This window comes from Bison bison, unplaced genomic scaffold (genome assembly GCF_000754665.1).
Source record: "Bison bison bison isolate TAMUID 2011002044 unplaced genomic scaffold, Bison_UMD1.0 scf7180017864037, whole genome shotgun sequence".
Lineage (NCBI taxonomy): Eukaryota > Metazoa > Chordata > Mammalia > Artiodactyla > Bovidae > Bison > Bison bison.
Window position 1 is genome coordinate 8,989,124 of NW_011494609.1, and position 24,871 is coordinate 9,013,994.

At 52.1% G+C, this 24,871-nt stretch overlaps 1 protein-coding gene across 1 annotated transcript in view; it reads right to left on the bottom strand.

Annotated features, from left to right (window-relative positions):
- The window catches only part of UMODL1 (uromodulin-like 1), a 77,269-nt gene that overhangs the window by 20,628 nt on the left and 31,770 nt on the right, over window positions 1–24,871 (bottom strand). Inside the window, exons 8-16 of the mRNA XM_010835007.1 lie at window positions 22,377–22,631; window positions 19,657–19,769; window positions 17,483–17,702; window positions 11,883–12,020; window positions 9,888–10,469; window positions 8,512–8,769; window positions 6,532–6,644; window positions 2,996–3,209; window positions 1,259–1,396 (exon numbers count right to left, since the gene is read on the bottom strand). Coding sequence (XP_010833309.1) covers window positions 1,259–1,396; window positions 2,996–3,209; window positions 6,532–6,644; window positions 8,512–8,769; window positions 9,888–10,469; window positions 11,883–12,020; window positions 17,483–17,702; window positions 19,657–19,769; window positions 22,377–22,631 — 2,031 coding nt within the window. The remainder of the gene's footprint in view (window positions 1–1,258; window positions 1,397–2,995; window positions 3,210–6,531; window positions 6,645–8,511; window positions 8,770–9,887; window positions 10,470–11,882; window positions 12,021–17,482; window positions 17,703–19,656; window positions 19,770–22,376; window positions 22,632–24,871) is intronic.

Consider the following 24,871-nt stretch of genomic DNA (forward strand, 5'->3'; position numbering starts at 1 on the left):
CAGCAACCAGAGAGCTGCCCCTGCTCGCTGTAACTATGGAAACCCACACGCAGCACCAAAGACACAGTGCAGCCAAGAATAAAGTACATAAGTAAGTAAAACAGGTTAATGAAGTATACTCTGGATCCTCAGATTCCTCACTCCTACCTAGCTTCCCGCTTCCCTAAAGCACGCTCACTTTCAACCTCTGGGAGAGCATGAGGCTCTGTAAGAACATCCCCCATCCTCTGAGGGCAGACCCAGGACACGCTCAGCCCTCCCGGGGCCTCTGCTACAGCCCAGCTCCACCACCTGCCCCCCTGATCCCTGCCATCCCATCTTGAGGCACTCACCAGCTGCCCAGCCCCATGCAGCAGCCCAAATCCCTGTTCCCAGTGCTCACAGCCTTCTCAGCTGGCCTCATCTGGCCTCGCTGAGCAGCCTGCTCCGGCTCCCCTGCACACCTCCCGCAGGTGCTAACTGCAGCCAGCCCAGGTTGTGTGCCTGGACCCTGCCCACCCTCAACAGCTCTGTTCTCACTCCTGCACCCACCACCACACCCCATCCCGCAGCAGCCCCTCTGCCAGATGACGAATGAGCCATCCTTTAGGACTGGCGCTAAGACACCTCTTTCCTGACCACACTCTGACCATCACCCATGGGACTGAAGCAACTTAGTGTCCTCTGGGCCTGCTGCTTCTACCTCAAGTAGCCCACATCTCGCATCCCCTGAGGCATCGTGTTCACTCCTATAAACGTCTGTCTCCTCCAATTGACCACAGATCCCTAGAGGGCAGGGGTCATCTCAGGGTCAACAGTGAATCCACAAGGTCGCATTTAGTGGAAGAAGTGCTGCATGGACAGTGCGGCTGAGTAGAAAGATTTCCATATGTCGTTTGTCACACAGACTTGGGTTTTGAAAGATCATCTTTTAGCATCTGAGAGGACACACCTGAGTGGCTGTGTGTGTTTTCTCATCACGGGCATCAGAGGCACTTAGGAGATGAGGTACCTCCAGAAGGCTGGCGGTGTGTGGAAGGATGGGGAGGTACCAGAATATATACACATGCACACACATGAACACATATGCACAAGTACACACATATGTATCTACACATGCACATGTGTGGCACACACATGCACACGCATACTCCAGAAACTTGCCCAGGACTTAAAAATATGTTGACCTCATTTAGAAAAGACGCACTTTGGGGATGAGTGTCCTTAAAAGAACAGACTATCTGACGGTATTCCAGACAAAGGATCCTGATAATATTACCTTCGCAGGGTCTTCCAGAAAATTCCACCAGGAGGTCAGGGGCACCTCCCTCGCAGCTGCAGGTGAAGGAGCCCAGCGTGTTGCGGCAGGCAGAGCCCGGGGCACAGTCATCCTCCTGGCTTGCACACTCATCATAATCTGCAGCATTCAGAAAGCAAGACGAGAAACTCTCATGGGGACCTGAGCATTGCGGCTGTGCCGTGGTTCACAGCAGCTTGATGGGGGAGGTGCATCTTGGGGAGTAAAGTTAAAATTATCAAGTGACAGAAAAGATGGCCAGTTCTGGAGGGCTCAAGAGCAGGGTGGCACCTTGAATTTCTACAGGGGATGGGGTGGGAGCAGGTGGCAGAAAGTCTGCTAAGATTGTTCTGGATGGAAGATTCCTGGACCCGGGGATGCTGGGGTGGGGGAGGGGCACAGCAGCATCCCCTCAGCTCCCTGGAGACCAGAAGACAAGGAGGACCCCACCCTCACCCTGGTCTCAGGCAGAGGGACCCCGCCACCCACCTGCTCTCATCTCTACACTCAGCTACTCATCTTATTAGCAATAATGCAGCTTTACTAAAGAAAATGGATAAAAACTAAAAGGGCTCAGCAAAGCCTTCCATCTTTGTGTTTCATCTTTCACATACCGTCTATTTGGGTCTTTTGTACCTGTGTCTATTGCATTCTTAGTATTTTATTACCAATGCAAGTGATCACTCTATATTTGGGATATAATTCTTCACCAGATTGTTGAAACTATTTTTTGGTCTGTTGCTTGCTTTACAATGGTGACTATTTTGTTTGAATGAGAGCTTGAATTTTTCATAGAGGTAGCTATTCCAGTCTTTTTCTCTGTAGGCTTAACCCTTCTCATTCCAAAATTCAGAAAAATATTCATCTATATTGTCTTTGATTTTACCCATACATATAACTCTAAGCCTTTTATCATGTATTCTTGGGCCTGGTGCGTGCTAAGGACAGAACTGTGTGCCCTCAAAATCTGTACGTTGAAGCCTTGACACCCAGTAGGACTGTAATTCGAGATGGGCCCTTCAGAAGATAATTAAGGTTAGCTGAGATCGTAAGAGAGGGGCACTGATCTGATCAGGACTGATGGCCTTATATAAGAGACACCAGAGCCCTCTGTCTACACACAGAGAGGAAAGGCCACTCAAGGATACAGCCGCAGGGTGGCCCCGACACGTCAGGAGAGGGCCCTCACCAAAATCAGCTGGCATCCAGTGTCTAGAATTGTGAGACAATAGATGTCTATAAACAAAGTCACTCCATCCGTGGTTTTTGTTTTGTTTTTTTTTAACGACAGCTTGGGCTGACCAATACACTATGAGAAGAGACTCTGAATGGCCTCTACTCCCTGCTTTTCTTTTCAATTATTCTTCCTAAGATCTCCTTGGCAACTGTGCTGGGGAGGAAGTCTGGCTGCAGAGAGGGGCCTGTCTGCCCTCTGCCCATCCTATTGAAGAGCAGCAGAGGAGGAAGGAGCAGGACGCAGAAGGGAGACAGTGTCCTTGGGCATCCTGGCAGGTTCATCAGAAGATGTGTTCAACCCTTAAACCTTTTCAAAAAAACCATAGTAGCAATAAGAGAGACAAGGGTCCTATAGGTTTCCATTTTCATCCCACGCAGGGAGGCCCTTACGAGGAGGCACATCTTTCAGAAATGAAGCCAGTGGGGGGATTTCACTGCCTCCTTTGGGGAGTGAGTCTCCATGGGGGCCTGGCCTCCACCTACCCCCTATGAAGGTGTCGTCTCTGACCACCTCCAGCAGAGAGGTGTTCCGAAAGGCAGCCAGGAATGCAGCAGACACCTCCCAGACATCCACATCTGTGATGACCAGCAAGGTGAACTCCACCACGACGCTGCCGTTGGAGATGCGGGTCACTTCTATGCGTACCCCGCCTGTGTCCAAGTGCTGAAGCATGAAGGCTGGCAAAGAATTCCGCACCTTCAGAGAAACAGGGCTGGTGAGAAGAGCTGCCCACTGAGAGAGGAGACAGGGTCCTCATTCTAAAGTGGTTCCTCTGGGGACTGTGGCCAGCAGCAGGGCTGGCCTTGGGAAAGGCGTCAAAGCCACGGGTCAGCTCTGGCCTGGTCCCTGTCTGCCAAGTGCCCAGGCCCAGCACAAATACCAGTGGAGTCTGAGACAATGAGTCCTGTCCTCCCCACCGACCAGCCGGTCAGGGGCTGAGTGCAAAAGCCCTACCCTATGGGGCTCATAACCTGGTAGGGGGCTCACAAGGGCAGTTAGGATCTGCTGATCACTCTTGGCTCAGAGCCGTGGGGGTGGGGGATGGTTGAACAAGTGGTCAAAGGGAGCGACCCCACCTCCCCAACTTGGTTTGTTCCAGAACAGTCCTTGTGATTCTCACGCTGCAGGACATTCGCCTTTCTTTCTCGCCGCTTGCCTTCCCGAAGACCGCTTCCCTTGAGCAACCCAGCTGTTGTTGCTGTTTATTTGCTCAGTCGTGTCCGACTGTTCACGACCTCATAGACTGCAGCACACCAGGCTTCCCTGTCCTTAACTATCTCCCGGAGCCTACTCAAACTCCTGTCCATTGAATCAGTGATGCCACCCAACCATCTTATTCTCTGTCATCCCCTTCTCCTCCTGTTTTCAATCTTTCCCAGCATCAGGTTCTTTTCCAGTGAGTTAGCTCTTAGCATCAGGTGACCAAAGTATTGGAGCTTCAACATCAATCCTTCCAATGAAGATTTAGGACTGATTTCCTATAGGATTGACTAGTTGGATCTCCTTGCTGTCTAAGGGACTCTCAAGAGTCCTGCCCTTATAAGCCTTGCTTATTATTCTATCAGTTTGGACAGAACCTTGTATATAATAATAATCATATTATTCCATTCTAACCTGTCATGGCCTAAATGCCTAAAAACTACCCCCATCGTATGATGAGCTTTGAGTGGTCCATATAGCACAAATCTGCCATGGAAAAGCCCACCTCCATGGTTTGCCCTCATAAGAATACCTCATCTGCGTCTAAACTGCATGAGGTTCAGGCACAGGCTTGTGGATCCGCAGCCTTGGGACAGCCAGTGTGAGCATATCACCCACAAGAGACTGTGGACGCTCAGGAGACCCCAAAGCTGCCTGCAGTCACGTGGCTGCCACCACTGTCGTTGGAAGAGCTGGTCTTCTCTGTCTCTGTCTCTCTTTCTTTCTCTCTGGGATTTCTAGAGATGGTTCTGTCAGAGCCTTGGGTTAAAGTCGCTCTTGTCTGCATTACAAGCCAGACTCAAAGCAAAGCTCCAAGCCCCTTGCTAGGAAGTGACAAAGAAAAAAGAGACACATTATCCCACAACATCCCAAAATGTGTCCTAATGTCCTATGTAGGTGTTAAGTTGCACAATTATTTGCTATGCAGAAATTCCAGATAGCAAACTGTCTCCTCAAAGAGGCAAAAATATGAAATGTTTTTAAAAAGAAAGGTTAATGAGGGAACTTGAGTGGAAAAGACTCTGATGCTGGGAGGGATTGGGGGCAGGAGTAGAAGGGGACGGACAGAGGATGAGATGGCTGGATGGCATCACTGACTTGATGGATGTGAGTCTGAGTGAACTCTGGGAGTTGGTGATGGACAGGGAGGCCTGGCGTGCCGAGATTCATGGGGTCGCAAAGAGTCAGACATGACTGAGCGACTGAACTGAACTGAAGTGAGTGGTAATGAAGCTGTCTTGTGAGGCCACTAGAGCTGTGTGATATGATCTCAGTGATTGTTGCTTAATGTGATACATGTTGTTTTAGGGGCCTCCCAGGTGGCTCAGTGGTAAAGAATCCACCTGCCAGTGCAGGAGACACAGGCTCAATTGCTGGTTCAGCAAGATCCCCTGCAGGAGGGCATGCCAACCCACGCCAGTATGCTTGCCTGGAGAATTCCATGGGCAGAGGAACCTGGTGGCCAGGCTACAGTCCGTTTTCAGTCACTAAGTTGTCTCTGACTCTTTGCAACCCCATGGACTAGAGCACACCAGGCTCCCCCGTCCTTCACTATCTCCTGGAGTTTGTTCAAATTCATGTCTGTCGTCAGTGGTGCTATCTCAACATCCTCTGCCCTCCTCTTCTCCTTTCGCCTTCAGTCTTTTCCAGGATCAGGATCTTTTCCAATGAGTTGACTGCATCAGGTGGCTAAAGTAGTGGAGCTTCAACTTCAGCATCAGTCCTCCAACGAATATTCAGGGTTGATATCCTTTAAGATTGACTGGTTTGATCTCCTTGCAGTCCAAGGGACTCTCAGGAGTCTTCTCCAGCACCACAATTTGAATGAATCAATTCTTTGGCACTCAGCCTTCTATATGGTCCAACTTGTGGTGTGCAACTATCGTTTAACCCAAGGAGGCTGGTGATACACACGTGAATCAGACCATCAACAGCTCTTGAATCTATCCACACACTGGGCCAGGAGCTGGGGACCTCAGGATAAATAAAGCAGGATCCCAGACCCCAAACATCACCAATGGGACAGTTCCTGGAGGCAGTGTGCCTATTTTATCAGTAACGCTGATGGGGTTGAGAAGTATCACCAGACATCGCAGCCACCAGCGTTGCTGAGGCTTCGTCCTGTTATGACTCCACCAATAGGTGGCGCTGCCAAGCTCTCTCAGTTCTGCATCTTAAACTCCCAGAGTAAGGAAATGCTAAAATATCTCAGATGTCCTCTATGCCAGCGGTCCCCAACCTTTTTGGCACCAGGGACTGGTTTTGTGGGAGATAAATGTTCCACAGACCCGGGGGAGATGGTTTGGGATGATTCAAGCACATTACATTTATTTTGCCCTCTATCTCTGTTATTATTACGCCAGCTCCATCTCAGATCTCCAGGCATACGATCCTGGAGGTTGGGGACTCTTGCTCTATGCAAACAAGATCTCAACTAGTGCATTCTCCATTCATCAAAAGGTATCCTAACCACCAGCAAAAATAACATATTGCTACTATAAATAAATTGTAACAATGTACATTCTTAGGGATGCCAAAAAATGCCAAAGAGGTTCCAGAGTGCACTGCAAGGAAGAGAAGGAAAAAGAAAACAAGGAGAAGCAGAGGAAAAGGTGTGTCCCTCATCTGCTGGTGTGTCTATTTAATGACAGATCGGAACACACAGGCCCCTCAGCAGAGCCGGATGCCCCAGCTTCCTTCAGAAACGAGGAGTCCGTGGCCTTCCTCAGTCAAGTCTGAACCCCATTGGCTTTCAGGATACTACCACCTCCCTCCTTCACATCCCAGGAGAAAATAAGGACCGATTCCACCAACTTACCGTCCTCAAGAAGAGCTCTAGGAAGGCCTGGAACTGCTCGCTGCTGGTGTTGCTGAAGGATTCTAAATACCTGACGTTCACTATTCTGACTTTCCCACTGAGCTTCTGAGCTGCTGCAGAATGGAGAATAAACATGTTTGCCATGGTAAGTGTCAGGTAACAGGTTATCATCTCTGTCTTAATAGTAGTATTTTCATATCAGTCAGGAAGAACATCAAAGGGAGGCTGGTTTGCACTCTGTAAAGAAGGAACAGCACCCGATGTGTATAGACACAGCCCCTCAGGTCCAGAGGACAGCGGGACAAAGCCTGGAAACAGACAGAGACCTTTCTGGAGCCACAGAACCAGATCAGCCCTTGCAACTTGGACTCGTCCAGCCAGCAGCGACCTCCCCTCCTCCAGCTCACCGTGAACTTGCACTTAGCACCCTCACCCACCGTCTCCTCTCTAAATCCCAGTCCACAGTGAAGTTAGAGCATATAAACAAAAGTTCTAGACATTTCTGACTACACCCTAATGGGACATCTTAGGTATCACCCGAGGGGTGCACACCCCACCTTGGAGATGACTGTTACCAATTCTTTGATGGCTGCCCAAGATTTGATAACTAATCTGCAATACCAGGCCTGCTCTTGGCTGCTCAGGCAAGTTAGATATTCAAGAAAATATGTGGATGACAAATGCTAATGAGGAGGAAAGAGGAATATTACCTGAATATATACCTATCGATAAGAATCACCTTCACCTTGGGACTGCCCTGGTGGTCCAGTGGTTAAGAATCCTCCTTCTTACACAGGGAACTAACACAGGTTTGTGTTAGTGGCTAAGAACCCTCCTTCTAAGAACACAGGGGACTCAGGTTTGATCCCTGGTCGGGGAACTAAGATCTCACATGCCTTGGGGCAACTAACCTGTGCACTGTACCTACTGAGCCCACACTCTGCAACTTGAGATGCCCTCGCGAGCCACAGGCTCTCACAAGCTTGTATAGAACACAAGCACCACAAAGGAGACCCAGCCACCCCCCCCCCCCCAAAAAAAAAAAAAAAAATCAGGTCCACCTTATCAGAGTTTATTAATACATTTGACTTGCTTAATTCTACTCCCCTCTCTCTTAGTCTGCAGCCCTAGGCTCAGGGTGGGCTCACGCACAGATCTATCCATCATCATCTTTCCTGAAGGCCATGTCCACTAGGAGTGAGAGAGGTCAGAGGAATTGCATAGACCAGCACTGCTCAAGCGCCACAGTAGCTCTGGTGGTCCCGTCTAGTGATGCAGGAAGTGAAAGAGACCCTGGGTCAGGAAGATCCCCTGGAGAAGGGCATGCCTACCCACTCCAGTGTTCTCGCCTGGAAAATCCCATAGACAGACGAGCCTGGTGGGCTACAGTCCACAGAGTTGCAGAGAGTCGGACACGACTGAGCACACGGCACAGCACTGTGCCCATTTCCCTGCCGTGTAGCCATAAGGACACAGGTGATCGAGGGTCTGCAGCCTCTGCAGAGTCTGGACACTGTGCAAAGCAGCCTCTTTGCCCACCACCTGTCCCTGAAATGGGGCTTCCTTGGTGGCTCAGATGGTAAACAGTCTGCCTGCAGTGCATGAAACCTGGGTTTGATTCCTGGATCAGGAAGATCCCCTGGAGAAGGAAATGGCAACCCACTCTAGTATCCTTGCCAGGAAAATTCTATGGACAGAGGAGCCTGGCAGGCTACAGTCCATGGGGTTGCAAAGAGTCAGACACGACTGAGCGACTTCACTCCTTCATTCATTTGTCCCTGAAATAAGCCCCCTCCCATATGGCCTTTGAACCCCAGCTGAGGAAGAAGCAAGCCAGGTGTTCCTACACTGAGAAGAACGGAAAGCCAACATCCACACATAAAGGCAGCTGTTTTAAACCTTCACGCATTGAAAAGCTCTTTCCTACTTTTTCTCCTCCCTTTAAGAACCCATGGTGACATTGTTTCTAGAGCCTGTTACCTGTCCTCACTTTCAGCTGGGCTTTGGCACTTTCTTGCCCACATGCTCTGGCCACAATCTCCACCAGGTACAGGACGCCGGGCTCCAGGCCTGACAACGTCAGGCTTGCTTTCTGTGTCTGCAGGTGCATGGTGGGGCTCCGAGCAGAAACCAGGCTGAGCTGGAAAGTGGGGCGCAGGGTGGGATCAGCCACCCAGGCCACATGAAAGCCCGTGCTGGTCACGTTGGAGACAGTGACCCTTCCGATGGGGACAGGAGCTGAGAAATAGAATATAAATGCCCCTGATTAAAATCAGTCCAATGTTCCCAGCAACAGGAAGGATAAGCTTCACCCCACCATGCGGGGACACAAGCATCCTCAGGGGATGTCAAGTCCACTTGTCACCAGCTGCACGCTAGGGTGCAGGGTCCCTGGATTGCCCCCCGAGCCCTGGGCTCCCAGGCATGGCTTCCCTGCCCTCAGGTTGCTCTGTGTCCATCTTGAGGTCCCAGGACCTCCAGAAACAAAGTTTTCTTGAGGAGGTCCTGGGCGGCTCCTCCAGGGGTCCCCCTCCTCAACCCCCAGGCAGACTTCCCAAGGAATCAGCCAGGTGGCCATTGCTGGTCACAGACCATTCCTGCAGGTGACTTGGGGCTCTTTATGCAGGCTTAAGAGTTTAGTCTGGAATCCAGCCTTGTGCAGCAGAGGACACACATCAATGGAGCCACAGTTGACAGTGGGTTCCACGTGGACGCAATCCCTGGTCAGACTGGCTTGGGAAACTCACACAAGGGTGCCAGGGCTCTCTCCTTCCATGGGAGCCGCATGGCCAGGCCTGTTTCCTTCTCAGAGTGGCCACCTGACTCCTGGGGTATCACCCTGGACTATTGACGATGGCCAAACCTCTGCAGGTACTGGGTGATGCAGAGCTGCTGGGGGTGGTGCGGCTGCGGGTGGTGGGAGGAATACAGAACTGCTGGGGGGTGCAGCGGGCTTGAGGGTGCAGCCCTGCTGGGTTCTGTACCTGAGTGAGGGGTGCAGCCCTGTTGGAGAGGGGCAAAAAGGTTGGGGCCCAACACTACTGGGGGGAAGCGCCCCCATGCTCAGGGCCCTTAATGCGACACCTGCTCGATTTCCTGCTCCTGCTGTTGGCCAATGGGGGAGCAGGAAGGGGGAAGACAGGGCTGGAGAGAAAGAGGGACACCAAGTTCTCACCCTAACTAGACTGGGAGCTGGCCTCTCGGGGACTGGGTGTGCTGCAGTGGGTCTACGCAGCATAAAGTGAGGGCCCGCCCAGTGCTGCTGATGGCCCTGGATGGTGTGAGCCTTTGCTTAAGGGAGCTCACACACCACGTGTCTCCACACAGGCCCAGGACGCGCTCTCCCTGCCACTCACCGCAGGCTGGGGTCTTCAGAGGTGCAGGCGTGGGGGCCAAGGGCTGGTCTGGGGAGCTGAAGGGCCTGGGGTCCAAGTTCTGTGCCCACGTGGGATCCAGAGGCGCTGGGGGTGTGTCCCTCACGGGGAGGCTGGAGTGCCACTCGATGTGGCCCCTGGGATCCGGGGCAGGAGTGGGCCAGAAGGGCAGCTCCACAGTAGAGTCAGGGGGTGACTGTCCAGGGGTGTCTGGCAGGCTGTCCGTGGCCCCAAGAGAGGAGCTGTGTGTTGGCCCAGGAACCCTGGGGGAGAAGGCCACCCTGCTGGCCGTCCACTGGCCGGTCCCCAGGCCTGGGGCCACGCTGGCCTTCTCCATGCCATGCCCGGTGCTGTTACCACTGTGGCTGCCCAAGCCACTGACTCCTCTCCTGGGTGGGAGCCCTAGGGTCCAGGCCTGGCCTGCTGCAGGGGTGCTCCATAGGTGTCCAGGGCCGGGGGACAAGGCAGGGGTCTCCAGACTGAAGGATGTTGTTTCTGTGCTGGGAACTGAGGCTGTGACCTCTGACACTGGAGATGGCACATCCACGGGACTCTCCATGTCACCTGCCAAGACACAGCCAGGCTCAGACGGGGCATCTGGTCTACCCTGACCAAGCGTGCCCACCCCCAGGGGACCTCAAGAGGGACACAGGCTGTCCCATGGGTGATTCAGAGTGTTTAACAGGACCCATGTTTTTGGTTTCCCAAGAACTCTCTTTAAAGGCCAGGGGGCTTCTTCATTTGACCAGTGAGGATGCCCCTACCATGAGTAGGGGGTCCACCCAGTGACTGCAGAACCAGAACATAAATGCAGGGTTTGGTTCCTGCAGGCCTCAGATGGGTGCATCTGGCCCTTAAGAAACTTGGACAGTTTCCCCCAAATGTGTGCCCAGTATGGGGGTTGGTGCTGGTCACTCTTACCAGCCTGCTGGGCATTATATGTGTAAGAAAGAGGATGGGAAGGGAGTGACTGTGTGGTTCTCAAGAAGCAGGACAGTATACACTGTAGGTAAGGACTAGAGGCTTGCTCCCTAGGGAAAAATTCTCTGCTGCTGCTTCCAGCCAGAAGGCTTTAGCAGGGATGGCAAAGCAGACAGGTGGCTGAGCATCTCCACTGCCCACCTGCCCCCAAAGCAGACATTGCTAGTCAATCACAGCACTGCGCATCTGTTCATTACTTCCTCCTGCTTCTTAGCTCAGCACTCCAGGTATCCCCAACCAGCTGGTCAGAACCACACCCTATCCCCAGAATCTTGGGGCCGAGAGGTGCCTAGAATGGGGCTCAAAGGCCTCACCTCGAGGCCTTCTCCATGCTTACCTGGGCTCCTACCCCTCTCAAGATCTGGGCCACCCAGGAAGGGGCCACCCTCTCCCTCCAGGGGTTTCATCAGGACTTTCTCAGGCCTTTTCATTCAAAACAATAATTTAAAATCATACTTTACAACTGTATTGGTACAGGGGCTTCCCTGGTGGCTCAGTGGAAAAGAATCCACCTGCCAGTGCAGGAGATACAAGTTCGATCCCCGATCCGGGAAGTTCCCACATGCCACAGAGCAACTGTGCCCGTGCAGCAAAACTACTGAGCCAGTGCTCTAGAGCCAGAGGGCTGCAACTACTGAAGCCAGAGTGCCCTAGAGCCGTGCTCGGAAACAAGAGAAGCCACCACATTGAGAAGCTTGTGCTCGGCAATTAGTGTACACGGCAGCAGAGACCCAGCATGGCCAAAAATAAATAAATAGATACATTTTCTGAAAACTGCCTTGGTATAAAGACTAGGTTCATAATTGACAGTTATTATTACTATATTAATTTTTTTCTTTTGGTTTTAAAAGGAATTAAGCCATCCTCATAGGTCCCTAATGGTATGGTGGGCCCCAGGCCCTGTTCCCACCCTGCTGGATGGAGGTCGGCCCTGCTCCAGCCCAGGCCCTCGGGGAGGGGGCTCAGCCCAGAGCTGGGGGTGGGGAAGGAGCACACCGTGGCAGACCCGGCCGGGTCTGGAGGGGTTGGTGTCCCTGGCTGTCCGGCACCGGCAGGTATAGGAGCCCTCAAGGTTGATGCACTGGGCTGCCGGCGAGCAGTCGTGCTCCAGGCTGTCTGCACACTCGTCCCAGTCTGCAGGCGGGAGGGAGCGAGGACATGAGTGAACACGGCCACACGGTTAGAACACCACAGAGGCTGCTCAGAGAACAGGGTGGTCGTGGCATCAAGCTCTCCGTGACCATCTTTTCAGCGAACACACAGAGGTCTGGGGCAGGGCGTCAGTGAGGCCCTGGCATCCAGCACCTGGTGGGGAGGTGGGAGGCCCTGCACAGAGCCCTCCCAGAAGCTTCCATCTGAACCAAGGACCACCTGAATGGAGTGTCTGCCTGCCTCAATCGCTGTCTGATCTGGAGGCAGAAACGGCAACGTCAGTTCCTTTGGGGGTACTAGTGCCCATGGGCTTCCCTCATAGCTCAGTTGGTAAAGAATCTGCCTGCAATGCAGGAGACCTGGGTTCACTTCCTGGGTTGGGAAGATCCCCTGGAGAAGGAGAGGGCAATCCACTCCAGTATTCTTGCCTGGAACATCCCATGGCAGAGGAACCTGGTGGGCTACAGTCCATGGGGTCGCAAGAGTCAGACACGACTTGGCGACTAAACCACCAAACCACCGCCACCAGCGCCCACAGGTGTGAATATAGTCCCATCTTGTGTATTCTTTGCTCCCAAGGGGCTGTCTCTTCTCTCTGATGTGCCAGCATCCCTTAATATTTAGTGTCTCAAGAAAGAAACAGGAAAATAACTGAGCCAGATGGTGTCCAGTCACTACAACATGAACCTTCTGAGACCCAGGATGGCCCTTGCACACCTCCTCTCCGGGTCTGGGAAATGACCAAGAGAGACTCAGAGGCCTCCAGCCACTAGAAGCCCTGAACCTTCTGATCTGGGCAAAGTAGGCTGTTAAGTGAGCCCTGTAAATACCCCCTGCCTCCAGCCCTGTGAATCCCCCCAAAGCCTCCCGTCCTTTCTCACCCAGGGCCAGCTTTAGGGAAAACCCATCAGGAGCATCCCCCCACCTCCTTCTGCTCCACCCCCTCCCCTCCCCTCTTCTGGGCCCCCTGGTCACCCCCAGCCCCACATGCGGCCCTGCTGGAGGAAAGAATCTGATAGCTTTGGGCATGTTGACGCATGACTAATCAATAAGGTGCTATAGGAGAGTTAGCAGGATAAAACCTTAAGGAACAAAGACAAACATATATCACTTATATGGGAAATCTGAAAAAAAAGGGTATGAATGAACTTATTTACAAAACAGAGAGAGAGTTGCAGATGTAGAAAACCACCTTATGGTTACAAGGGGAAAGGGGGAAGGGATAGGCTGGGATTAACATGCACAGTACACACCCTACTATATAATAAAACAGTATAATAATAATTAATAAGGACCTACTGCGTGCACAGAGAACTCTGTGCAATCTATGTATATGTATTTCCAGCAGTTTTTCCAGTAGTCAGGTACGGATGTAATAGTTGGACCATAAAGAAGGCTGAGCCATGAAGACTTGATCCTTCTGAACTATAGTGCTGGAGAAGACTCTTGAGAGTCCCTTGGACAGTAAGATCAAACCAGTCAATCCTAAAGGAAATCAACCCTGAATCTCATTAGAAGGACTGATGCTGAAGCTGAAGCTGCAATACTTTGGTCACCTGATGCGAAGAGCCGATCCATTAGAAAAGACCCTGATGCTGGGAAAGATTGAGGGCAGGAGGAGAAGGGGACGACAGAGGATGAGATGGTTGGATGGCATCACCGACTCAATGGACATGGGTTTGAGCAAACTCTGGGAGAGAGTAAAGATAGGGAAGCCTGGCCAAGAGAGGTCACAAAAGGTTGGACACGACTTAGCTGCTGAAGAACAACAAATGTATATGTAAAACTAAATCACTTTGCTGAAACTCACACAACATTGTAAATCAACTACACTCCAATTTAAAAGTAAACAAAAATAAAATACTCAAGGTATATTTCCTGGGAGGAGCCAGGTCGGGGAACAGTCTTCCCCAGCCCTGGCAAACCATCCTTCAGGTCTGGCTCTGTGGGTCACTGCCTGTCCCAACCCCACTCCAAGAAGAACAGGTGGCTCTGAGCAGAGCCACCCTCTGCCATCAGGGGAAGCTGGGTACCTTGAGGTGGCTGACGGTCCCCATGAAGGGTGGTCACCAGCCCTCTGCACAGATTTCCCAAGAGCTGCAGAGCAGGTTCCCTGGCCAGGCTCAGGGTGCCCGAGGAGCCTGGACTTGGCCAGGCTTTGAGCGAAGATAAGGCAGAAAATGTTCACTTTTGTGCAGAGAAAGCTCTGCAGCCAGGTGCTCAGAGACCTGTTTTGTGGTTTTCAGTTTTGCTTCATGCGATCTTCACAGAAGACCAGCAGGCTCATCAGCTGATGCAACAGTTACACCTTGACCCTGGGCTCCCCGCTGGCCCAGATCCCCTGGAGTGCTGCCCACCCTCCAGCCTGCAGTGGCTCAAAGGTGCTGATGGTTAAGGCCAGGGCCGGAGCCAGGCCAGCCGGGGCAGACGACCACGAGGAGAGTGGAGGCCCCACTGAGACCTGAGTTCAATCTGCAGAGCTTTGGAGGTTATCTAGGGGAGGTGGTTCCCTGTTCACTCAGCCAGCACAGGGCTCAGGAGCAAGCCGGAACAACTCTGGTCTTGTACCAAAGCCTGGGGCCGTGCAGGTCTCGGCTTCAGGCCTGTGAGCCATGGGAGCCGCCGTGCAGCCTTCGTGCCTCCCAGACCACCAGACAAGGATGCAGACAGGATCCCCTATGGGGCCTACGCTCTGCTCCTACAGGCAGGAGGCTGGGATGAGGGTGTGGCCCCCTGACCAGAGGAGGGGGAGGCCATGGGAGAGTTGCAACTCCCCATACAAGTAACCCTCAGGAATGAGGCAGGGAGGCCCAAGGACCAGCCACTCCATCCCTGTAAAGGCAGGCTCCTCGTGAGGCTCCAAGCTGTCTTGGAGGCCCCGGTGGCCTTTGGGGGTGAAGCCTGCCTGGCCAGAGCCCTCAGCCCTTCCTGGGGACCGACGCCAGAGTCTCACTCAAGGAGGCAGGTGGGCACAGAGATCTGGGTTCTAACGGCAGCTGGCACCAAAGGCAGCACCACCGATGGTGGTGAAAGAGCCCCATCAGCAGGTCAGGGGGATGGTGACAGTCCCGGGGCCAGGCTCCCCTGCCCACGCCTTCTCCCACTGCCCACAGAGGCGACAGGAAGGGCCTCTGCATCTGCGAGGCTGTCAGGGGCCCATGGCCGATGGGAAGTTTTGGGGATCGTGGCTGGGCCTGTTCTGAGGTCACAGGAGGCGTTGCTGCCCGGGTACTGCTGGACCCAGGGGACCCCTCACACTGAACGGTGCCACCATCAGGGCCTTTTTGGGCTGAGGTCTGCACACGGCATGACGGCATGCAGGGGCCACGTGGACACACGTGGAGGCCCAGTGGGTCATCGGCACTTGGAGCAGGTGAGCAGCACAGCCCTTTCTGAGCAGAGTTTTAGGAAGGGGTGGGGGGCGAAGGCTGGAGAGACAAGGGGAACAAGGGGAAGGAGCAGGGGGGAGGTCCAGTGGGGGACCGTCCAGGCCCGAGAACTCTTCCAAAGTACGGAAGTAAGTCTTAGAGAAGCATTATCCCGACGTGTTGGGTGGTGCTGTCAGATTGCGCCGGGCACCTGCTAACTGCCCCCCATCCCCCTCAGCACTCCCTCATTTACCCACGAGGTGGGATGTGTCCTCGCCTTCCCATCTCCCAGGTGAGTACACTGAGGCCCAGGAGGCAAAGCCCCTTGTACAGTGGCCCACGGCGAGCCAGCATCGGAGCTGGGATTCCACCACAGCCAGCCTCCTTTGCTGGGTAGTGTGGACAGGATCCAAGAACCAGGGTGCTGCTCAACACTGGGCCTCCCCGCACATGTACACTACCCCAGAGGAAGACCAGGGCACGCGGCCACCCAGTGTCTTGGCGGTGAATGGACCTCAGGGAAGACATGAGGTCATGACAACATAATGGCCACGCTGCTGGGACCTGGTCATTTGCAAAAACCCTTCTTCCAAATACAGTCACATCTGAAGTTCTGTGTTCTCTTATCTTGTAAGATCACCATTTAACCCACAGCCTCACTTGACAAGGATATGGAGTAACCTAAGCCTTGATGCTGGGAGATGTGGCTGGGAGGCACCTCGAGGAGGGCTGGATCTTCCAAAGATGGTTCAGATCTGCCTCAGGTGGGCCCTGGGGGATCTACCACAGGCTGCCTGGCGTTTGCCCGGCACTTGGCCTCTGAGCCCAGGCAGGCAGAGCTCATCATGTTAAAGAGGGCTGCCACCATGTCCATTCCCGTGGGGGTGAGTGACAGAGACAGCAGGCTAAGCAGGCAGTGTGCCCCAGGTGTGACACTCCAGCAGCACTTTCCCTGCCTTCATGGGTTGGGGGAGGTTGAGACAGCAAGCCGGAAGGGACTGAGCTCACAGGAGCTAGCAGTGCCCACTCAGGGCCCCGCTCCACTGAGGGGGACCAGCCATGCCCAGACTGAGCCCCACACAGGCTCTTTGATGTAGAGACTGTGGTGCCCTCACCACGCGAGGGAACTGCATCCCCAAGTGGATGGCGAAACCTTCCTGACATTAAGGCTCACTGTCTCTGTCATCTCTGTATCTGTCTCTCCAAGTCCCTGTCTCTCCCCAGCCAGTCTACTCTGGATCCCCTGTATCTCTCTCTCTGTCTCTCGGTGTGTCTGTCTCTGTCTTATCCCTGACTCTGAGCCCCCTGCTCCCCCATCTCTCACTGCCCCTGCCCCTGGCCTCCCCGCACTCTCTCTGTTTCTCCATCTCCCCCTCTACCCTGATCTGTGACTTCCTGCATCACCAAGTCAAATTACAGGTGTTTGGGTTAACGACATAGACCCCCATGCTGGCGAGTCGCACAGCGGCCAGCTGGCACTGGGCCCCCACGCAGACCCAGGAAGCTCCCGTTCTTGTGCCCCTTGTCATTCCTCCAGCCTGGTTCTGCCCTGGGTTCCAGGCCCACTGCAGATGAGAGGCTCCATCCAAGGGAGTAAGTGTCTTCAGGCCCCACAGGTCACTTCTCCTGTCAGAATCAGGAGGTGTGGGATGCACGAGGGCTCCATGGTTTGGGGGGGCTGGCCTCAGGCCCCAGTTCCCAAGGAGGAGTACAGAATAAGGACTCACATTTCATTTACTTTATCTACCTTTTGGGCTTCCCAGGTGGCGCTAGTGATTAAAAACCCTCCTGCCACTGCAGGAGACACAAGAGACCCAGGTTCTGTCCCTGGGTGGGGAAGATCCCCTGGAGAAGGGCATGGCAACCCACTCCAGTATTCTCGCCTGGAGAATCCCATGAGCTGAAGAACCTGGTGAGCTATTGCCCATAGGGTCCCAAAGAGTCGGACACAACTGAAGTGATTTACCACCACCACCATCTACCTTTTGGAATAAAGTGAATGTTGACCAGAACTGATGCAGCCTAGACTCAAGGGCATGAGGGTGGCATGCCCAGGGTGCGGGGAGAGGGACCCACCTTGCACGCGTGTCCCCTGCTGGTCAACCTGGAACACGGTGCTCGCCCACAGAGCCGGGAGCAGAGGGGCCAGTGTGGACACACCCACTGGGAACTCAGAGTCCCATACGGTCAGCCTGAGCCTCACCACCACGCTTCCGGACTGGAGAGACACGACCTGCAGCCTCAGCTTCCCTCTTCGGTACAAGTCGGAAATGGCCGGCGGCAAGGAGGCAGCGACCTGGCCCGGGAGAGGCGACAGATGCTCAGATGGAGCGGACTTCTCCATCAAGGTCTTCACCACTCATTGAGGCCCCCGGATTGGCACAGGGATGGTGCACAGAATCCACGGGTCCCCTTCATGACCGAGAGGAGGTGCCCTCACCCACCTCTTGGGGCAACAGTGTTGACCCCCAGATGACTGGAGCCCTGGGAGAGTGGGCCGGGCCTCATCAGTCTTTCTGAGGATGCTGAGACCACGACAGCCAACTCCCCGTCCTGCAGCCCTAGATCCACTCCCTGTGACCCGGAAACTGGTGTGAAGTTTAACGTGTGTGGGAGAGACAAACAGAGAGTTGGGTTGACTGGTGGGCTGGTGGAATGACCAAGAGGGGCAATCTCATGGCTGTTTGGCACTGCCCCCCTCCCTGGGCTGTAACCCCAGGAAACACAGGTACAAACAGGTGCTCAGGGCAGCCTGTGCCGGAGCAAGGAGACCCCAACCCCTCCCCACCACTCCTGCACCCACAGGCCAATCACTGCTAAAAAGTAGGAAGACTTCTCCAAGAAAGGTCAAAAACTGACCCCCGCCCCCGCAGGTGAACGTAGAGAGGCAACCCTCCTTCAGGGTGTCCCATTTCCACACATCCTGCAAGTGGAACTTGCAGAACTTCTTTCTTGCTCCAGAATATCTTTCCAAGACACATGTGGGATAAATGCCTTGGGAGAGAGAGAGGATGGCCCGATTCAGACCAAGGGCAGATCTATTCACTGGCTGATGTTACAAAGATAACGTCTCTTGGGAGCTCCCTGGCGGTCCAGTGGCTAAGACTCCAGGCTCCCAATGTAGGGGGCCTGTGTGCGATCCCTGATCAGGGAACTACAAGCCACATGTCACAGCAAAGTAGACATAAAAATAAAAAATAAAAGCAAATATATTCATTGGAAGGACTGATTCTGAAGCTGAAGCTCCAATACTTTGGCCACCTAATGCAGCAAGCCTATTCATTGGAAAAGACCCTGATGATGGGAAAGATTGAGGGCAGGAGGAGAAGGGAGTGACAGAGGATGAGACGATTGGATGGCATCATTGACTCAACAGATATGAGTTTGAGCAAACTGTGGGAGATGGTGAAAGACAGGGAAGCTTGGCGTGCTGCAGTTTATGGGGTCGCAAAGAGCTGGACATGACTCAGCAACTGACTAATAGCAACAAATATTAAAAAAAAAAAAAAAAAGATAAGGTCTCTTTCTGCAAGGTTTAGGCAGGTTTGCATGGGGACTGTCAGCAGTGATGCAGAGGTCCTACATGTGTGTCAACCACATGCAGAGGGAACCAGTTTCCCTCTGTGTCACCTGCTCGGGACTTGGGGGCCAGCAGGGGACCTGGCACCCATCTGATGCTCATGCTGCCTGCTCTGCTGTGAGCAATGAAGTCCTTATCTCTGATCCAGGCATCTCGCATCCTCTGCCAGCTTCCATCCAGTAGTCTAACTTACCAGCTTGCAGGCAGGGTGAAATCCTAGACCTTTCGTAGTTTCTGACAGTTCAGCATTTTGTTCTTTTCTCCTACTCAGCTTATGAGGATAAATGGTAGTCACTACTGGCCCTGTTCTCCCAAGCCTTGTGCTGGTGACTCCCCTCAGCCCCAGGGAGGGACGGATGCTGTGATCACTGGTAAATACATCTTCAGTGAAGCTGCCCCAAAGCAGGAGGGTAGCAGCCCCAGACCCCCGAGATGGAAGGTTCAACAGAAAACCCAGCTAAGCCATCAAGTGGTCCAGTCCATTTGAATCCAAGATACTTTGGCCCCAAATCTAGGTAAGTTACCCATAAAGGGGGCATTTTGAGTAAAACCATGGGATTTGAGACTGCCCCCTCCCCAGCCCTGTTGATAGGCGCTCGTCCCACACCCACATTGGTCACCAGTTGGGTTCCTGGCTCAGACCCTCGGAAGCCCCTCTCCCAGGCTTTACCTCATGCATCAGTTGCTGGGAGAAGTCCTGGAACTCGGGGCTCCCACGGTCCAGCAACTCCTCCGTCACACTGTGGTTTAGAATCCTGACCACGACCTCAAACACTCGGGCATCTGAGATAGACGATAATGTGAGTCAGCTGAAGTCCGTGAGCTTTTCTGTTAACATTTTCCAATTTCCCTTACTCTTTGGAGGGGGAGGCTTTAGAAAACAGATTGAGGCATGTGTCTCAGGTTGGTGGCCACATTAGAGAAACCAACACAAGGAATATGATACGTCTACACTGGCATGATGGAAACTCAGACGCAAACACACACCTTTAGAGCCAGCACAGGGGAACGAGGTATAAATGTCACATAGTTCATAGCAGCGGGAACCGGTCAACCAGCCACGTAGCCTATGAAGACCCCTCCCTCCAGCAATCCCTCACAAGCTGTGGCCGCTGCTTTCCTTGGCCTGGATCACAAGTGCATGTCCCACCCTCTCAGCTGACCAATTCATCCTGACTTGCCCAGGAGTTTCTGGCTTTCCAAAAATAAAATTCCCACCTCTCCAGGGCCCACTCCAGGGCAAAATGGTAGGGTTGGTCACCCTACAAGGAAAGCATCCTTTCCTGTGGACATAAGGGAAGCTGGAAGCCTCAAGGTGGGATGTGGGAGCTTACGTATGTCTCTTTCATTATCAAAAATGAAGCCCACACCCACAGCAGATGCTGCAGCAGCTCTAATGACCTATAGGCCACTCACACTTCTTTCCCACCCTGGCTCTCTCCACTAGCCAGCAAAGGCAGAATTTATCACCGCTGCACATACACAGTCCCAGAAATGTCCCCAGGTTGAATAGTGCCCATTTCTAGACCAGGACTCTTCTGAACTGTCTCCCACCTCAGCAAGAGAAACGAGTGAACCTTGAGGCCCAGGATTCCAGAGCCCCAGCCCTGCCCACATCACAGAGCCTCCCGAGTGGTCGGTATCCACCAGTGCTTGGGGAACCGGGATTCACCATGAGGCCCTGGGTCTCCATTGCTACAATAATCTCCACTGCCTCCAACATAGCAGGCTTGTACCACTGTCAAATTAATTAGCTAAGACCTCTAAAGCCAATCGAGTTTCTTTAAAAAAAAAAAAAAAGGCTCTGCAAATAGAAGGCATTTTTGCAATATACAGAAGGAAAGAGAATCAGCTGGGGAATGAATAAGCTGGTAATCAGGAGTCTTCTGGAATCTTCCAAATTATCTATCCTGCATTGGAAGGGAGGGAAGGGGGCACAGAGTCAGTGGGAGTGAGGGGAGCTACGTGTTCCTACTACACGTCCTAGCAGAGATGAATCTGTGCTGGGATGTTGGCTCCATAAATGGTCATGTCTGAGGCAAGCTGGGGGGAGGTAGAGGGCAGGGGGCGGAAGAAAGAAGCCAGCAGTCAGAAGGGCTGGGCCATCCCCAGGATGACTCACAGGGATGAGCCCCACCCATCCCTGTCTCCTCAAAGGGAAGCGAGTGGTCCCCCATTTTCTTCATGGAACAATTTGAAAATAAAACAAGAAGAGGAGACGGCACCAGTTTGGAAATTGGAGGCTTGTAGCAAAGTCAAGGGCTTACATTTTTTGCATGGCTAGGGCTCTAGGGGCCCTCTGGGTAGGGACCTGTGCTGTGTGCTTTGACGATTTTGCATGGGACAGCCCTGAATTGGTTCATAAAGGGTATGACAGGACAGCAGGGTATGACTGCTCCTGTCATACCTCACTTATTTCAGTCATGGGTATTATCCCTGTGCATGAAACTGACCCCCGTAGGGTCTTTTTCTTTTTTCCTTTTTTAAAAAATGTTTTATATTAAGTAAAGTTGATTAACAATGTTATGTTAGTTTCAGGTATAGAGAAAAGTGGTTCAGTTATGCATATACATGTATCTATTCTTTCTCAAATTCTTGTAGCATTTAGGTTGTTACATAATATTGAGCAGAGTTCCCTACGCTCTGCAGAAGGTCCTTATTGGTTACCCATTTTAAATGTAGTAGTGTGTCCATGTCGAGCCCAAACTCCCAATATATCCCTCCTCCCCACCCTTTCCTCATAGGGTCTTTCATGCAGGGATTTCTGCCCTTTGCCTGCTCAGAACCCCTAGGCTGGGGCTCCCCGCTTCTCTGGTCCCCAGAATGTCTCAGAGCCCACCGTCCCCACACACACTTCCTTGTCCTGTTGCCAGGGGCCAGCCTAGGAGGGAACTCCCCGACCCCGGGGGCCAAACCCAACAGAAGTCTATAGAACCCAGCACCACTGAGACCAGGCAGAGGGGAGGTGGCCAGTGTCAGCCACCAGTCAGAGTCACATGGATACTGGAATCCCCAATTCATGAATATATTGTGTTTATGTGGGAGGAAAAGTGTCTTCAGCTCTAGTTCACTTGGGGCCTCACTCTATCTGACCGCTTCATGCATCCCTCAAACCCCAGAAAGATGAGGTCTCCATAGAGCCCTCATCGAGCCCTCAGTCAGGGTGAGGTGCTGGGGAGCGAGGGAGCCTGTCCGGACAAGGAGTGCCGTGGCACACTGCTCCAGGACATGGAGCGCGTCCACTGTCCCCCTCCCAGGAGGGGTGGGGTCAGGCCAGTGACCACCCCTGCTCTGCTCACAGGAAGCACAATGATTTGAATCACTACGGCCAACAGAAATGGACTAGACTGAGAAACTCACAGGTGATAAGGATTTTGGATGTGGCCTTACCGGTCCTGGCAGTGACCATGGCAGTGATGTTGGCCCCGCATGCCTGGTAGCTGGTCTTCACCCCATACCTCACTCCAGCCTCCAGCCCGGCCACCTCCAGACTCGTCCCGGGGGTGCTGGCACTCCTGAACAACTCTTCACCCTGGTAAACCTGCACCCAGAAAGTGTGGTTCTGGGTGGAGTTTAAGCTCCAGGACACTTGAAAGCTGCTGCTGGTGACATTGAGGATCATGAGGTCCCTGATGGGAGGGTAATCTGCAAAAGGGTAGAACAAGAAAGATGCAGAAAACATCAGAGGGAAGCAAAAGAAGCAAAAGTCAACAAGTGAACCAACATCAAACTGAGAAGCTACTCCCTGGCAAAGAAAACCAGCCACGAAATGAAAAGGTAACCTACAAGCTGGGAGAAAATATCTGTAAATTATTCATCTAATCAGGGGCTAATATCCAAAATATATTTGAAATCATGCAACTCAATAGCAAGAAAAAATAATACTCCAGTTTGTAAATGGATGGAAGATCTGAATAGACATTTTTCCAAAGAAGACATACAGATGGTCAACAGGTCCAAGAAAAGATGCTCAATGTCACTAATCATCAGGAAATGGAAATGAAAACCATCCTGAGGTAGCAATTCATAAGTGTTAGAATGGCTATTATTAGAAGGGTAAGAGATAATAAATATTGGCGAGGATATGGAAAAATGGGAAACCTCTGATGGTTTCAAGAGTGTATACTTATCTTCAAACTCATCAAGTCATGTGCATTAAATACATACAACTTTTTATATGCCAATCACACCTCAATAAAGTGATTTTAAAATGTGAAAAAAAAAAGAAAAATGAGAACCCCCATGCACTGCTGGTGGGAATATAAAGTGGTACAGCAACCATGGAAAACAGCATGGAGTATCCTCAAGAAAAGAAAAATAGAGCTACCATACACTCCATTAATTCCATTCCTGGATATTGATCTAAAGGAAACAAAATCACTAGCTCAAAGAGACACCTGCACCCCCATGTTCATTGCGTTATTATGCACAATAACCAAGCCATGGAAATAACCAAGCTGTTTTTGTAGTTGCGGTCAAAACACATTATGATGTGCGATGGACAGAATTGTGTTCCCCTAATATTCATGTGTTAGGGTCCTAACTCCCAATGCCTCAAAATGTGGCTGTATTTGAAGGCAGAGTCTTTAAGAAGTTATTAAGTTAAAGTGAGGTCATTAGGCTAGATCCTAACCCAGTGTGACTGGCGTCCTTACAGGAGGAGGCAATCAGGACACAACTATGCAGAGAGATGGCCCTGTGAGGACGCAGGGAGAAGACAGCTATCTACATGCCAAGAGGCCTCAGAAGGCACCAGCCTGCCCATGCCCTGATCTTGGACTTGCAGCCTCTAGACAGAGAAAAGTAAATGTCTGCTGTTCGTTGTGGTTCTTTAGCCAATCAGGCGTGTCTGACTTTTTGTGATCCCATGGATTGTAACCATGGCTCCTCTGTCCATGGGATTCTCCAGGCAAGAATACTGGAGTGGGTCGCCATGCCCTCCTCCAGGAGATCTTCCCAACACAGAGACTGAACCCAAGTCTCCTGTGTCTCCTGCATTGGCAGGCGGATTCTTTATCACTGAGCCACCAGAAAAGCCTGTCTGCTGTTTAAGCCCCCAGTTTGTGATGTGTATCATCAGCCTGAGCAGATTAACACATGGTGTTTTTTTTTTTTTTTTTTTGCTAGCCTTTCCTCCCTCTTCTTCAGAAATACCTAGGATATATTTGCAAAACAGAAATAGATACACAGACATAGGACACAAATGTATGGAGGCAGGGAAGGGGGCATGGAATGGCTTGGGAGATTGGGACTGACATATATATGCTGCTGCTGCTGCTAAGGTGCTTCAGTCGTGTCCGACTCTGTGCGACCCCATAGACGGCAGCCCACCAGGCTCCGCCATCCCTGGGATTCTCCAGGCAAGAACACTGGAGTGGGTTGCCATTTCCTTCTCCAATGCACGAAAGTGAGAAGTGAAAGTGAAGTCGCTCAGTCATGTCCAACTCTTAGCGACCCCATGGACTGCAGCCCACTAGGCTCCTCCATCCATGGGATTTTCCAGGCAAGAGTGCTGGAGTGGGTGCCATTGCCTCCTCCCATATATATGCTATTGTGTATAAAATAGATAACAGATGAGAACTGACTGTATGGTACAGGGAACTCTACTCAATACTCTGTGGTGACCTAAATATATATATGTGTGTGCATATGTACACACATGTGTATATGTATACACATATGTGTATTCACATGTATGTGTGTATATCTATATACACACATACATGTAGCTGATTCACTTTGCTGTACAGCAGAAACTAACACAATATTGTAAAGTAACTATACTCCAATAAAAAAGAAATATTTAGGGTATCTTTCCTCTTCCATATTAATATACAATCAGTTTGTTAGGCTTAATTTTTAAAAAGCTCTATGGTGATTTTGAT